This window comes from Myxine glutinosa, chromosome 1 (genome assembly GCF_964187855.1).
Source record: "Myxine glutinosa chromosome 1, kmMyxGlut1.1, whole genome shotgun sequence".
Taxonomy (NCBI): Eukaryota; Metazoa; Chordata; class Myxini; order Myxiniformes; family Myxinidae; genus Myxine; species Myxine glutinosa.
Window position 1 is genome coordinate 123976691 of NC_136261.1, and position 16328 is coordinate 123993018.

The 16328-nt window shown below is 41.1% G+C and overlaps 1 protein-coding gene across 2 annotated transcripts in view; it reads right to left on the reverse strand.

Moving 5' to 3' along the window:
- Positions 1 to 16328, reverse strand: part of LOC137427978 (synaptotagmin-9-like) — a 218062-nt gene that overhangs the window by 196242 nt on the left and 5492 nt on the right. Inside the window, exon 2 of one of the 2 annotated variants that reach the window (XM_068117857.2) lies at positions 15646 to 16063. In XM_068117857.2, the coding sequence (XP_067973958.2) occupies positions 15646 to 16063 (418 nt within the window). Of the gene's footprint in view, positions 1 to 15645; positions 16083 to 16328 lie in introns of both variants that reach the window. The other variant, XM_078776706.1, reaches the window with a different exon arrangement.

A 16328-nucleotide genomic window follows, 5' to 3' on the forward strand; every position in this document is an offset into this window, starting at 1 on the left:
CAATAACTTTGTGTCCCCAATAATGGTGAACTATGCCAATCTTTAGCAAGATTCAGAAGACAAAGTTGGGAATTTCGATCTTCATTAAATCTTCTTTAAAATCCTTTAAATAATCTTTAAATAATCCTTCTTAAAGAAGAATTTAAGATTTAAGAAGAAAATTTAAGAAGGAATCCTTTTAAGAATTATTTTAATAATTATTTTAAGAATTCTCTTAATTTAAGAAGGAATCCTTCTTTAAATACTTATTATGGGGAATCTTAGCAACCACACGTTCGTGAAATTAGGGTTAAGGACAGTATACTCGATGATTCACTATCCTGCGCACATAACATTAAAATGACAATTTGTCGTCAAATTCAATTCCTCGAAAACTAGGGACTCAAGCCCAAGAATGACTCAAAGATGAGCATGCTATGATCTGACCTATCTTACCATCCTCCTATGGAACATTCATTATCGAAGTACAATGAAGCAAACCTGCAGCCTGGTGTTGCTTAGCAGTTAGGGTGCCGGCTTGGTATCCGGTTCAATTCCCGGTCGATCGCTGAATTAACGCCAGGGGGGTTGTCTCAGCCTGTCATCCTTCTGAGGTCGGAAAATTGAGTACCAGTTCACTGGAAATTCCCTGTGTGTCGCAAGAGGCGACTAACAGGGTTGGCAGCAGGAAGGGCATCTGGCCATAAAATATTGCTTCAAAAAGGGGGCCCAAAAAAGGCCAACCCCTGCTCTGCGAGGAAAAATGGCCTCTAAAGATGGTTCAATAAAGCAAACCTGCAATAAATGCCAGAAATAGGACATTTGCCACACATATGTTCATGTGTTTTCATGTGGTTTATAATGGATTTTCTAATATCAACCAAGTATATCAGACTTGGTGGTGTAATGGGTAGAGCATCTACTCTAAGTTTGAAACGTCAGTGGTTCAAATGGACAATCAAGACCTCAAACAGAGGTAATATAACACTTCATTTCTCAAAATATGCCAATGTGAACTAAACAAGTCTTCAAGTCAAAACAAGGCCTATAGTCAACGGCATAGCCGGGCTTGGATCTGCTGAGTGGATGATCTGCTATCCCCCTGTCATGTGACCAGATCCTCACCTCTGATTGGTGGACGTTTGTGAAGGACATACATACAGGGGATGGACAGACACACACTGTACCATACAGTATTGCCCTATGGGCTATGCCGTAAAAATATGGCTGCCGAACCACGTGACTGATGATGTCATCAAAAAAATTATTGACCAATTTATCCCTATATCATGCTCAATAAATTTCATACTGATCAGATCAAGCGTTCTACTTATAGATTTATGACATAATGAAGGCACCGATGACACAATCATTAACATATGTTATTCGCCATTGGGAGTACTTTACAATGAGCCATGTTTCAATTTTTTCCATGGTGGTTTCAGAGATTATAGAGGTGCATTTTTTTGGGTTTTTCCAAGATTGCTCCTGTACCACATGACCTGTGATGTCATACATATCATTAAATAATTCTACAGGAGGAGGAGCTTCTATGGTGCAAAATTTGTGTCATTCGGACAAACGGTTGCAGAGAAAACGAATTTTAAAGGGCATAACCCTGCAAAATGCCTGCGTAAGGGATATACAGTACATATGTACATCCATACACCAGACGGACAGACAAACGCTGTTCCAGATAGCATTGCCTTATGTGCTACAACGTAAAAAAAAATGTTTATTTCAGGTGGGCAAAGACTTGCACAGTATTGTTATTATTATTACCTACATCACCGGAGGTGGCCGGAGGTTGTTTTCACCCCTGTTTATTTGTCTGTCAGTTTGTATGACAGTATTTCTGTATGTGAGCAGGATATCTCAAAAAAGTTGTGGTCCAGGGCCGAGTCATACCAGAGACGTGAAAAATGGTATGCCATGCTTCCTTGTTTGATGCTCAGTATTTGAAAAGTATGGAGAACGGACAATCATAAGTTGACCATCCGAGTGCAGGCTTTGATGGGGTTAATAGTCTCCTTCATCAAAGTTCCTTGTAAGGGAACATAGAGTCTGTGCAAAATGGTTAGGCCATCACATTATTTTCACTAATTTATAAATTCTCTCTTTCTAATGACATAAACTGACACCATGCTCAATATATCAAACTCGATGAGACTCAAACTAATAGTTTTACACCAAGAAGACAATTCCCAGAGATAAATATCCCATAAGATAGTTATTATCAAATATGACATTCAAACAACAATACTAAGCATATTGAGACCAAAGACGAAAGCCAGAAAACAGATTGAAATACCAAAGAAACAAAGCAAAACAGATGAGCAAATGCATAAAAACGGATGAAGATTCAGCAAAACAGATTAAAGACAAGTCTCTTAAGAAATAGAAAAAAAATCAAGTGCTAAAGCTACATCAGAGCTGGTCTGATGAAAATCAGGGGTTCAAAGTGGACTCATCTGTTGTCAGAAGGTCTTTTGTCAAAAATAGTCTCCATGGGTGAGTTTCTGTCAAAACTTCCTTTATCTGTAAAGATAACAAAGAAGCCAAGAGACTGAACCATGCCCAAGAACATCAGAGTTGGGATGCTAATCAGTGGGAAAGAATGGCTCTGTCAGAGTCCTTACCTTAACATCATATAAACTGTCTGGGATTATTTGGAAAGGAATAAAAATGAAAAACAACCACATTGAAAAGACAGATTATGGGAAACATTGCAGGGTGCATGGAACAACCTCCCCATGGAATTTCTCCAGAAATTGCAAGAAAGCATTCCAAAACAGATATCTTGGTAGAGTGCAAACCTCTGCCAGGCTGAACAGTTTCCGTTTTGTGATCCTATTGATAGTCTGGAAATGCACCCGGGCCTTAACCAAAATCGAATCAGCTTGTTCTTTTCACCGACCCAACCCATTTATCAAGTTTTGTTATAATCCGTACACAACTTGTTGAGATATTGCGCTATATGTCGTTTTTGGCCCTATCTCTCAATGGCAAAGAATCACTTAAGAAATTCAAGTATCCAGATCTGGTTCCGCATCTTCACCAAAATCGAATCATTTCGTCCGTTTCATATACCTAACCTACCGACCAAGTTTCGTCCGAATCCGTCTAAAACTTTGAGATATCCTGTTCACAGACGAACAGGGGAGAATGCATGACCTCCGTCCACCTTCATGACCTCCGTCCACCCTTTCAAGTGGCCAAAGACTTTTGCACAGTATTATTATTAAACTACCGAAGGTGGATGGAGGTTATGTTTTCACCTCTATTTGTCTGTCTGTGAGCAGCTTGGGTGTGTGACAAGGACAAATTAATTAGATTTTGGTAAAGATCTGGATACTAGGACTTTAAAGTTTTTTTTAATTTTTATTTTATATATGTATATTTTTTATTAATATTTCTTATGCAGCCTGTGGCTGCTGTTTGCATCATTGTTGTGCCGCTGATGCAGCTCCTCCTGCTTCCAGTAGGCTGGTACTCATTTTGCCAACCTCAAAAGGATGACAGGCTAAGTCAACCCACATGGTGTTATTTAACAGCATGACAATGGCTTGAACCTTTGGTCCTAAGATATTAAGCCAGCCACCTGGACCAAAAACTAATTGATTCTTCATTTTAAAAAATAGGACCAAAAACCATTTATAGTAGAGCATAATTTAAAAAAAAAACGATTGCCTGATTCGGACGAATCTTGGTGGACATGTTGGGTGTTTGACAAGAACGAATTGGTTCTATTTTGGTGAATATCCGGATCTGGATCTGCGTACTATCATTTCAATAATTTCCCCACGCACACGAAGCAAAAAGCAGGGTTAAGCAATTGGGTAACTTCTGTCTGTCTCCAAAAAACGTCAGTTATTGATCGAGGAACAACTTAATTTCAATTGAATGTTATATTTTGAAAACAAAGTGGAGCATGAATCAACAAACAAACCTGTAGCTTATCATTACTTTGGCTCTGAATTTGTCCTGATCACACATGCACAGAGAGGAGCAAAAGAATACTTTTCTTTTTCTGCCTGTCTGGCAGTCAAGCAAAATTGAAAATCATTCCAAACAGGAAACGTCGTTTTTAGGGACGTCATAAAGGACACAAACACCAGGCATGAAGAACTAATATAACATGTTAAAACACTGCATCTACATCGAGGAACTTCCAGATTTTTTTTGTATGCCCTTTAAAGTCTATTTTATTTAAATTGAACGATATACAGTCACGTGAAAAAGTAAGTACACCCCATGTAAAGTTTTGACTTTTTCAACATATTTCAACATACAGCTATTTGATCTTCATTTCAACAATATTGATAGATAAAGGTGATATAATATAACAAATATCATGAAACATTTACATTTTGTAGTCCCTTGTATAATTTAAATAAACATAAATGCAAATTTCGCATGTGGAAAAAGTAAGTACACCCCTACATTTATCACCACTTCAAATACCTAAAATTAGAATCAGGTGCACCAGCTCAGGTGCAAATGATTAGAACATCGTTAGAGAGGATCTTGGAGGAACCTGTCTTATTTAAACCTCAGACATTTGGTTTGGTTTGCTCTTTGTTGTTGAAGTGTGTGGCGTCACCATGCCTAGATCAAAAGAGCTCCCTGATGCCTGCAGAAAGAAGGTTATAGATGCCTACGAGTCTGGGAAGGGATTTAAAAACATCTCCAAACAATTTGAAATCAATCATTCGACTGTCCGGAAGATCATCCACAAGTGGAGAAGATTCCAAACAACTGCCAACTTGTTCAGGCCAGGCCGCCCCAGCAAGTTCAGCCCAAGAGCAGACCGCAAGATGCTGAAAGAAGTCTCTAAGAACCCCAGAATGTCATCACGGGACCTACAGGTAGCTCTTGCCACTGTTGATGTCAAAGTGCACGAGTCTACCGTTAGAAAGAGGCTGCACAAATTTGATCTACATGGGAGGTGTGCCAGGAGGAAACCTTTGCTGTCCAGAAAGAACATCAGGGCAAGACTAAAGTTTGCCAATGAACAACGACACAAAGACAAGCACTTCTGGAACAATGTGCTCTGGACAGATGAGTCAAAGGTAGAGCTATTTGGCCACAGTACCAGAGGACATGTTTGCCGAAAACCAAAGACAGCATTTGACCACACGAACCTGATACCAACTGTAAAGCATGGTGGTGGAAATGTTATGGTTTTGGGCAGCTTTGCTGCATCAGGGCCTGGGCAGCTCACCATCATAGAATCCACTATGAATTCTTCATTGTACCATAGGGTGCTTGAGGATAATGTGAGGCCATCTGTCTAAGAGTTGAACCTCAACCGAAGGTGGACCTTGCAACATGACAATGACCCTAAACATACCAGTAAATCCACCAAGGAATGGCTGAAAAGAAAGAAATAGAGGGTTCTGGAATGGCCAAGTCAAAGCCCAGATCGAAATCCCATCGAGATGCTGTGGGGGATTTGAAACGAGCTGTGCATGTAAGAAACCCCTCAAACATCGCACAGCTGAAAGAATTCTGCATGGAGGAGTGGGCAAAAATTTCTCCCAGTCGATGTCAGAGACTGGTAGGCAGTTAGAAGAAACACCTACTTGAGGTTGTTTCTGCCAAAGGGGGCAATACCACCTATTAGAGCCAAAGGTGTACTGACTTTTTCCACATGCGAAATTTGCATTTATGTTTATTTAAATTATACAATGGACTACAAAATGTAAATGTTTCATGATATTTGTTATATTATATCACCTTTATCTATCAATATTGTTGAAATGAAGATCAAATAGCTGTATGTTGAAATATGTTGAAAAAGTCAAAACTTTACATGGGGTGTACTTACTTTTTCACGTGACTGTATGTTAGGGTGCATCAAACGCTCCGAGATTTAAATATTTCGGATTTTCCATTTTGTTTAGACCCCCCACCAGGATCAGGTAAAAACCGGTGCCCCCAATAATGGGTTGTTTTGGCCAAATGTGAGATTTTTTTCAAATTTTATAATTATAGTAATAAGTAAGAATACTTTATCACAGTAATTAATGGCCACTGACTCCAAAAAATGGCCTCTAAAAGGTGGTTGTATCAAAGCTGGAAGAAATGTCGTTCAATTTTTTTTTAAATTTGGTAACCAACGAACCAAAAAAAGAATATTTTTTCAAAATATTTATTATTCTCTCTTTGAAACATGACAATATTTATTTATTTTCTCTTTAGAACATGACAAAATAGTTGCACTGGCTTCTGCTGCTCACTTCCTCAAACGCAGGTTTGGTTCACAGGCCCGGTCGTGCTCAACAACTTGTAGAGCATTCTGGAATTGCTGCTCAAACTGTGCTACCGCCAGGAACTCTGAGCTCAGCTTGATGCCATGTTTGGCACAGTCGTTTGTGACATTATTGCCCGAATCTTAGCCGCTGACACACTATGTGGAGGAGGTCGGCTCGTCGCTAAGACTGAGCTGGAGAAATGCCGGGTTAAGCTGGAGCAGTTCAAACACAAACAACGAGGCAGGTCCCACCAAGTCTGCCAGTCGGTGACAGCGTGACCGATGCTGAGACCTTTGACTTGCCAAATCTGGCACCAAACCGCTCTTGATGCACAGGAGAGCGCTGTCTGGCCTGAGTTTGTGCATACAGAAAGCAAGATTGCCCCATGCTTGTGGCGGAACTAGGTCGATGAACAGTGCAGGAGGGACCAGGTCGGTGGTGAGGAATCAGAAATGTCACTAGAAGGCGTGGAGTACACTCCCACCGTCATACTGTTGACCAACCTCACATTTGGCCCAAGCGGCCCATTAGCGGGGATACCTGATTTTAACCCGATAATCGAAAATCAGAAATATTTTAAATCAATGCTATATTGGGGGGGGGGGGGGGGGCGGGGCTAGTGTACCAAAAACAAAAGTATGACTAAATTAATATGAGAATTTTTTTTTTTAAACGGGGCATTTGATGCACCCTAATATATGTGAACACTGCAACACACAAATCACCTTATTTGCACTTCCAATAACCTCCAGTTTTGCAGTACTTTGACATGTTCAACAGGGTGGTGCACAAGGGTGATGTATAAGAAAGCACTAAACTTCCTGAATTTTATTTTTACGATCTTTAAAATTATCATTTTATTAAAATTAAAATATAATCTTGAACACTGCACGGGGTATGGTGTTCTCTGAACAATCTACTTATTATTATCATTAAATTCCATCTCAATACTAATAAGGAAAGAGCAAGTTTTACAAATTATACTCCTTAAGAATAGCAGTTTTGAGGACAAAAATCCATTCCTTTGAATCTTTTGTTTACCCATTACCATTAGCCATAGCGAATTGCATTGAACTATATAATTTCATTCTTCTACACTGCCTCTTAAACAATATAAACAAGAGAGGAACTCATTTGAACACAGATCCTCAGCCCACAGGCTGGATCCCATTTCTTTGAAGTTTCTAAAAAAAAAAGAAATGAAAAAAAAGGTAAACATATGTGTCGACATGCAAACATACAGAGACTGGTGGGGTACTAAATAGTTCTCACAGCCACAAAAAAATGCAAAACTCCTTGCTTTCCATACCATGGCTCGAATGGCTCTAAGCTGTCTAACCTGGGTTCGAATCCCGACTCAGTTATAAACTGTCAACCCGCTGTTTCACAGGCCAGGTGATTCATGGATGTATGTACCGTGCCAACTGCCGGCAGTAGTTGGTGTACACGAAACATCCCACGGTGTCCTTGTGAAGAGTAGAGAAGCTATCACTAGCACCAGGGACAAATTGCAAATTTTCTGCCCAAACCTTAGTCAAACATCAGACCTGGTCAGTTGGTCCATGAAAGACTTGGGCCAAGCTTCTCCCGGCCAACCCCACAATAATGTGTGAATAAGTGTGGGCTTAAAGAAGAAGAAGAACATTAACACACTACACATGGTATGCGCATGTACACATGTCGACTCCCTCTATACTAAGAGCAGCGACATATTGCAATTAGAAGCCATTTTGTTCAGAACAAACATGGTGCACCACATCTACACACATTGCGTATGAAGCATAATGTGTCCATTTTGTAATCAATCTGTATTTTTTTGCACCCAAAAGGAAGATTATATTACTTAATACTTTGTTTTCGTTCTTCCAACACATAAGAATAATCATATACGATCAGACAATATCAATTTAACCTTGTAAAACGTGTCGCTGAAATCGCGGCAAAAAAGTGTCGCAGAAACCGTGGCAAAAATGTGTGAGTAAAGGTTTACACTGATGAGTGACTAAATTGAGGGGTACAGAGTGTGTGAGTAGAAGAAACACACGGGGTGGTAACTTTGCAGAAATTTGAAAGAAGTGGAAGGAAAGTGAAAGAGAGAAATTGATGCATACCATCCACACAAGATGCGCACACCTTCAAGAGAGGGGAGTTAGAAAAGATAACAATTGTGATTGAAAAAAAAGAAAGATCTTGAGTTGATTGATTGATTGATTTTGTGTTCTGCCCGAATGCTTGGCAAGAGGGATACTGTGTAGTTTACCATTACCTTCCCAGCGGTTAGTCAGGATAGGAATTTCGAATTTGTTCAAGGTGGCGGCAATAGCTCACCTGCTCTTTGTGAAGGACACCCTGGGATCTTTAACGTCCACCAACTACCGATAGGAGATGGGACACCCAGCTGCATGTCCATCGAGGGAGAACAAACATATTGAATCACCCTGCATGTGAAACACCGGATGACAGTTTATAGGTGGGCCGAGGTGTTGTGGTGGAGAGTAAGTGGGAGATGTAGGAGGTATTGTGGAGTGGAAGTAGGCATTTGGGAAGTATGGACTGAGGATGAGTAAAGAGAACATTGAGATGATGTGGGTGGACCAGCAGAGAAAATAAATGAACATCACATTAGAGGGCAAAGAGACCAAACAGGGAAATTGATTTGCGTACTTGGGAGGAACAGTGACCGGTGATGGTAAGTTAGAAGCAGAACTGCGGAAAGGGATTGAGGTGGGTGCTAATGCATATGGAGGAGGATGGAAGGAGTAATGGCAGAAAGAAAAATATAAAGGAAATTGTAAGGGAAAGTGTTGATGTCTTGTGTGATTCCTGCCAAGTTTATAGTCTCAAAACAGTGGTACTGGCAGAGATACAACAGAGGTTGCATGTCTGCAAGAAAAACTGGGTTAGGAGGATTGCGGGAGTGAAGAGGGTGGATCGAAGGAGGATGGATCAATTGAGGGATGAGATTGTTGTGCAGATGAGCTTGACCGGGAGATTGGTGAAATTCCTGCTGAAGTGGGCTGGACCCTTGGTGCAGATGGAGGAAGACAGGATGGCAAAGAGAGCAGATAGGTTGAGGAAGCAAGTTAGGAGGAAAAGAGGTCGTTTGTGGTTGAGATGGGAAGATTGTGTGAGGAGGGATATCAATAAGGTGGGGTAGTTCGAGAGTGAAGGGTTGGCTGAGGACAGGCAGGAAGTGGAGGAGTATACCGGGCAAGGCAGGGCATAGGTTTGGTACTGTTGGACCTCACCCCTTATAAAGGGTAGAGAAGGAAGAATAATGAGAAGAAGATTAGCAATAATAATTAGATGGTATTCATCGAATAATTACCACGTGCAGTCAACTTGGTGCGAGCCAACTCTTCTGTTTTTGAACGTTTAAAAAAAAATCAAATATGGCTGCCAGACCACGTGAGCGATGACATCCTAAATTTATATTCTCTAATATAATTGTTGCATAGATCATGCTCAATAAATTTCAAACTGATCAGACCAAGCGTTGTCTCTGTCTAATTATGATGTCATAATTACGGCACCAATGGCATCATCGTTAATAACACCTATTCCCTATGTGAAGTTCTTTGCGATGAGCCATGTTTGAATTTTTTCCCATGGAGCGATTTTGGAGATATAGACTATAGAGGTACAACATTTTTCGGTTTTCCCAGATGATGCCTGTAGCATGTGACCTATGATAAAAAAATATTCTACAAGAGGAGGCGCTCCTCTGGTGAAAATTTTCATGTCCATCAGACCTACAGTTACAGAGAAAAAAATCCATACTGATCGGATCAAGCATTATACTTGTCGAATTATGATGTCATAATGAAGGCACCGATGACATCATCATTAACATATCTTATTCCCCATGAGGATTAGTTGACAATGAGCCATGTTTAATTTTCTTCCATGGAGTAGTTTCAGATATAGAGGTGCAGCATTTTTTCCAAGATGGCGCCTGTACCACATGACCTATGACGTCATCATTATCATTCAATTATTCTACAGGAGGAGGCACTCCCATGGTGACAATTTAGTGTCAATCGGACCAAGAATTGCAGAGAAAAAAAAATTCATACTGATCGAATCAATCAATGTACTTGTCGAATTATGACGTCATAATTAAGGTACTGATGACATCATTAACATATCTTATTCCCCTTGGGGAGTTCTTTACAATGAGCCATTATTGCATTTTTCCCATGGAGCGATTTCGGAAATATAGAGGTGCAACATTTTTCGATTTTTCCAAGATAGTGCCTGCACAACGTGACCTATGACGTCATAATTATCATTACAATTTTAAAAGAGTCACCGCTCCTTTGGTACAAATTTAGTGTCCATTGAACTAACAATTGCAGAGGAATATTTTTTTTCATACTTATCAAATCAAGCATTGTACTTGTCCAATTATGACATCATAATGAAGGCACCAATGCCATCATCATCAACATATCTTATTCACCATGGGGAGTACTTGACAATAAGCCTTGTTTCAACTTTTTCCATTGACCGATTTGGGAGATATAGAGGTGTAACGTTTTCCAAGATGGCGTCCGTACCACATGACCTATGACATCATAAGTATGAATAAAAAAAATAATACCAGCGGAGGTGCTCCTATGGTAAAATTACATGTCAATCGGACCAACAGTTGACGACGAAATGAATTTTTAAAAATGCAGACACGCACGTCATATAGCTACATATACGCATGTACGGAACTGAATGCCTAACCCTGCTTTTCCCTTGGCGAGCCCAGGGTAATAAGGATAATTATAATAACCCATCCCCCTCTACACCCCATGAGTCTAAAACATCATAGGCTAAGTGGTTGTGAAAATAATCCTTGAAAATATATCATTAAGGCAAAGTGGACTCAAGTATGTAGAATGGTTCACACGCATGGACATAAACATGGCAAATGCTTTATCAATAAATTTCCAAGTAGTTTGTGAGACCGCCATGTATTACCTTCGTTTGTTCATGCGTGATTGTTCAAACCCTATGATGGCAGTCATTAACCCACAAAGACATGACGTAGGGTGTTGTTCCACTGAAATCATAATCATACTAAAATACGCCATTTGTGTCTGTCCATCTGTCTGATGAATTTTTGACGCCAATACATCCGTCCTTACTTAACCAATCTCAACCAAACTTGACAGGATGACCAATGGTTGCATAATAAAGGTTGTAGCACATTCATTTGCCCCTCTCCCCAAGGGGGTTTTCTCCCCCGAGCGGGTTTTCCCCCCATTGCAGTCAATGGTGTTGCGTGTTGAGGTGTATATCAATGTTAAATTAGCTTTATCGTGGCGTTTGTCCAAAGAAGAAGTTTTACCGTCGCGTTTTTCCAAAGACGCTTTTAATAACAAAATTAATGATAATCGTTTATTATTAATGTTATTACAAAACAATATTAATACTAATAATGTCCCACTTCCCCAAGGCGTTTTTCCTGCAGTGAGAACGTGTATAAGTACTAGTACCCTACTGCAAAGCCGCAATGAGCCGGCGAAGCGAAAGCCTCTTGCCACTATTTTACCCATCACTGTGGCATCAGTAGGTTACGTAGTTGGTAGTAGGTAGGTGTAGTAGGTACCGTACCTAGTTAAAAATGACACCATTTGCATTCTGAATGAGATTAAAATTTATAAAATTTCCTTCTTGATTAATTTGGTGAATTCCGTCTCAACTTCGGATATTTCCGGCCGTGAAAAACTATGCCCTACAGCCGCGAGATTTCTAAAAAAGAATTCTTCGTCAATTTTCGAATATTTGACCCCGTTTTCAGCCTCCGAAACGCGGTAATAAGCTTTTTTGAAATATTTTTTCAAATGCTCGAATCTCATTGGTTCTGGTGTTTGGTGACGATTTTCGTTGAAGATAACCAGGCCAGTGCGGGCCCGGGGAACGAGGTTGGTCTTAAAGTATTTTAATTACAAATTAGAGGTGCATAAGATTGTGATTCAAAAAAAGACGTGTGAAACAAACTCCTATTGAACTTTTTCTCAATTTTTAATGCATACTTCCGCATCCGCAAGATGGCGGCCTCCATGGAGCGATTTGGTGCGTCAAAGCTTCGAAATTCTCAAAGGATTCAGCAAAATCTGGCTTTTCAACATAATACGTACGTGTTCATTCACAACACCGACTTCGCCGGCTAATAGTGATAGAGTAATAGTGATAACGTGTACTCGCTCCTGCTGTTTGATACAAAACTGAAAGGGAGAAGCTCGGGTTGTGCTCCTTTACCAAGCAGCTATCTAGCGCTCGCCAATCGAGCCGTTCCTTAACGGTTTTGAATGGAGTGTTTGCTCGAATGCTTAAACCACTTGCCGATCTCTCCACAAGAAACTTGGTAAATGAACACACACCCAATGTTCTTGAGATCCGACCATAGATCGACTGTAATCTACATACCCCAAAGAGGAATGACCCTTTTTCCACTCCCGTAGTGAGCGGATGGACTGGTGGGCCAAATACAGTAAATGTATTTAGCCATGGAACTAGCCAAAAATTATATCGTAGTTGTACTTGTACATAATATATTCCCCGATGTTTTGTGTCTACCTGATTGTTGACCCGACATCGGACTTAACATCACTTACAAATGGCGGCGTTATTACCTCTGCCACTGATAGTGGACAGAGGTTATGTTTTCACTCTTGTCTGTTTGTTTGTTACTTGCAAAATCGAAGATTTTTCATATACTGTATATTGGTTGGTCTTGTGCGTTATTCTGTTTGTCTGTTTGTTTGTCTGTATGTCACTCGCCTACAGGTCACAATTTTCAACCGATCTTCACGAAACTTCACCAAGTTGTAGAGCTCATCACAATTGAGAAGCCTGTTGATTTTGAGGTCAAAGGTCATCTTGAGGTCAAAATTTTTAAATCGCCATTTTTAATCCAATTGACTTGAAAATTGGACAGCATTTGCACATTGAGTCACTATATTGGGAAACCAAATATTTTTGAGGTCAAAAGGTCAAAGGTCAACTCAAGGTCAAATTTCCAAAATCCATTTTCATCTGAAAAACTGTAAATTTTCATCCGATTGACTGGAAAATTGAACAGCATTTGCATATTGCCTCGCTGAATTGGGAAACCAACTATTTTTGAGGTCAAAAGGTCAAAGGTCAACTCAAGGTCAAACTTCTAAAATCATCACTTTTCATCCTATTGACCTGAGCTTTGATGAAGATCGTCAATTTTGATCTTTATGAAATACACAATTTGCTGGATCAATTGCAACCTTTTGGGGGGGGGGGTAGGGGGGGTTGATCTTGCAAGTATCGTGCTCTGCATGATGTCTTATTGTTTGTTTGTTTGTGAACAGGATATCTCAAAAGTTTGGATGGATTCGGACGAAATTTGGTGCAAAGGTTTGGTATGTAACAAGGCCGAATTGACTAATTTTGGTGAAGATCTAGATCCTATAACTTTACAAGTTATTCTTCACCATTGACATATGATAGGCCAAAAACAATACATAGCAGGATATCTCAAAGTTGTGGATGGATTATGACAAAACTAGGTGGATGAGTTGGTTATGTGTCAATAACAAGCTGATTAGATTTTGGTTCAGGTCCAGATCCAGATCCAGCCTCAGTGGATACAAAACAAACTGTTCAGCCTGGTTGATGAGATGCAGTTCCTGTAACTGGCATTACACCAGAATGGTAATTTGGATTTTTTGGGAAATCGGGCCAAGGGCAAGACATCAAAGTTAAGCACACTATCTGCTGCCTCTTCCATGATGTGCTGTGAACACATCATATTGTAAGAGTAAATCAGGATAAATGCATTCTGCTAAATGGCATTGATTTCTTCAGTTCGATATGCAGAATGGTTTTTCGTCCCCCCCCCCCCCCTCCCCCCTCCCCCTCTCGTATGCAGCAGATGGTGGCTAGTAGTATAATCTGCTGGAGGCACGACTGTCTGTCCCACTGATGCCCCCTGTATGTTAGAGCGAGAATTTGGAATTAGGTCAAGGTGACGGAGATAACTTACTGCTTCCTCATCAAAAAGGACACTGTAGGATATTTAATGTCCATCAACCAATGCTAATAGACGAGACGCCTAGTGTAATGTCCTTTCGTGGGATGGCACACACATTGATGCATAGTCCTGCCTGCGAAACACCGCAATGATAGTTTATATCTGGGCCGAGATTCAACCTCTGGCTGGGCAACAACTCCAAAGTGAGTGTGCATAACCTTTGGCTATCCTGCCCACCCAACGCAATGGAGCAACATTGTGAATGGTTAAGACTGACAACCAGAGCAGTGACATACCCAATGCAATGCTTGCTTGAAGAGCCTTATGCACTTTGGAAAAGCAGAAGAAAGAAAAACCTAATTATCTTTTCATACCTGTGCCAACACATCAAACTTCCAAAACCTCTAAACCTAACCCGAACCCTAACAACAACTAATAACCCCAACAACGCCAACCCTAACCTTAACCCTAACAAGTACCCCTAACCCAAATAACAACTAACCCTAACCCTAACAACCCTAACCCTAACCATAACAAAAAGATGCCCCACAATCTTACCTAATGGGTCGCCTATATGTTATCTATGACAAATATGGTACAAATGTTGACTCCCTTCCCTCTCTTCCCTGGTGTACTTTGGTAGTTGAGTGGTTAACCCTTCTTACATTACCCTCAATGGTGCGAGTTCGATCCCCCTGGTTGCTCAGTGGGAATTCCCGCAACCTTCGACGGAGTGGTGACCTGTCCACGACAGGGTCAACCACAGAAACGACAACTTACTACTGTATGCCTTTGCCCCCTACCAGCTCACCCATATGCATCGTGAACCAGGTTACTCTTCCGAAGCCCCCTTCCCTACTCCCAATCTTTAATAAACAATCTGTAATAAGATTTATTTAACATTTGAAATAAATTTCATGATTTTAACAATTTTACAAATGATAAGTTAGTGTTATAATTACGTTACTACATCATGTTACACTCCAGATCTAAAAATAATCCATTTTTTTCCCATTTTCAACAAGCCATTTGAGAGTTCTGCTGATGAAAATAAGCTGCTTTGTGCAAGTTCTCATTTGCAGCTTCTTAGTGTTGGCAAGAAGTAAGACAAAGGCACAATCTGATCTACCGGACTGCAGATTGTGACAAGTTAATCCATTCGTCTATATCTTGATCCCAAACGACATCACAAGTGGCGCATGTGAATCTTAACCTGTTGGTAAGATAAATTGTTGATTTGAATCGAGATTCCCACAGGCTGCAGCCAAGAGATCTATTTACTGAACTAAAACAACACTCCCCAATCCATTTTATCACCTTGCTTCACACCCACTCACTCCTCCCGTCCGTTTCTCTGAGCTACTCATTCAATCTACTCGCAATCCAGACAGCCATGCGAAAACTCACCGGGACGCTTCCACGGGGTCGATGCTCGGCCTCGGTACGCGGGGGTTGTGGCTGGGGTTGTCCCTCGCTCCACCTCCTGCGGGCACATCCGGAGACGTGTGGCTCGTCTTCACGGGAAGCTCGTGCGAAGCGTCAGAATCGACAGGAGCGCTGGCAGGAGCGGCCAGCTGTGGAGGAGGGGGCGGCAACGCGTCCTCCCGTGTTGCCTTGTCGTGCTCGAGCCCGTTAACGTCCATGGCCGGAGCGGTGGCCCGTGGCAACGGGTAGGGCGACCCGAGCGGCAGGGGCATAGAGCGCGCATCGCGACAGCGTTCCCGGCAAGGGATCCAGCAGAGTTTCCAGGAGACGAAGAGCGAGACCCCGAGGAGAGCCACTCCGCAAAATGTCACAATGACCGCGAGCAGGCTCACCGACACATCTACGGGGCACGGCGCGAACTGTATAGGGCAGACGAAGTGAGTAGTGCCCATTGTAGAGATGTGCACCTTGGAAATAAAACTTAGAGGATTGTGCATCTGTTTAGATATATTGAATTTAGAAAGATGCGTTCAGATCAAAATTTTTTTAAATTTGGAGGCACACACAACCCATGGGTAATAAGGACGGGACCCTCGGCTTTGAATCTCGATGTGTTTCGCAGTTTACGAAGCATCAGGTCTTGCCGATGACGACTTCAGACGAAA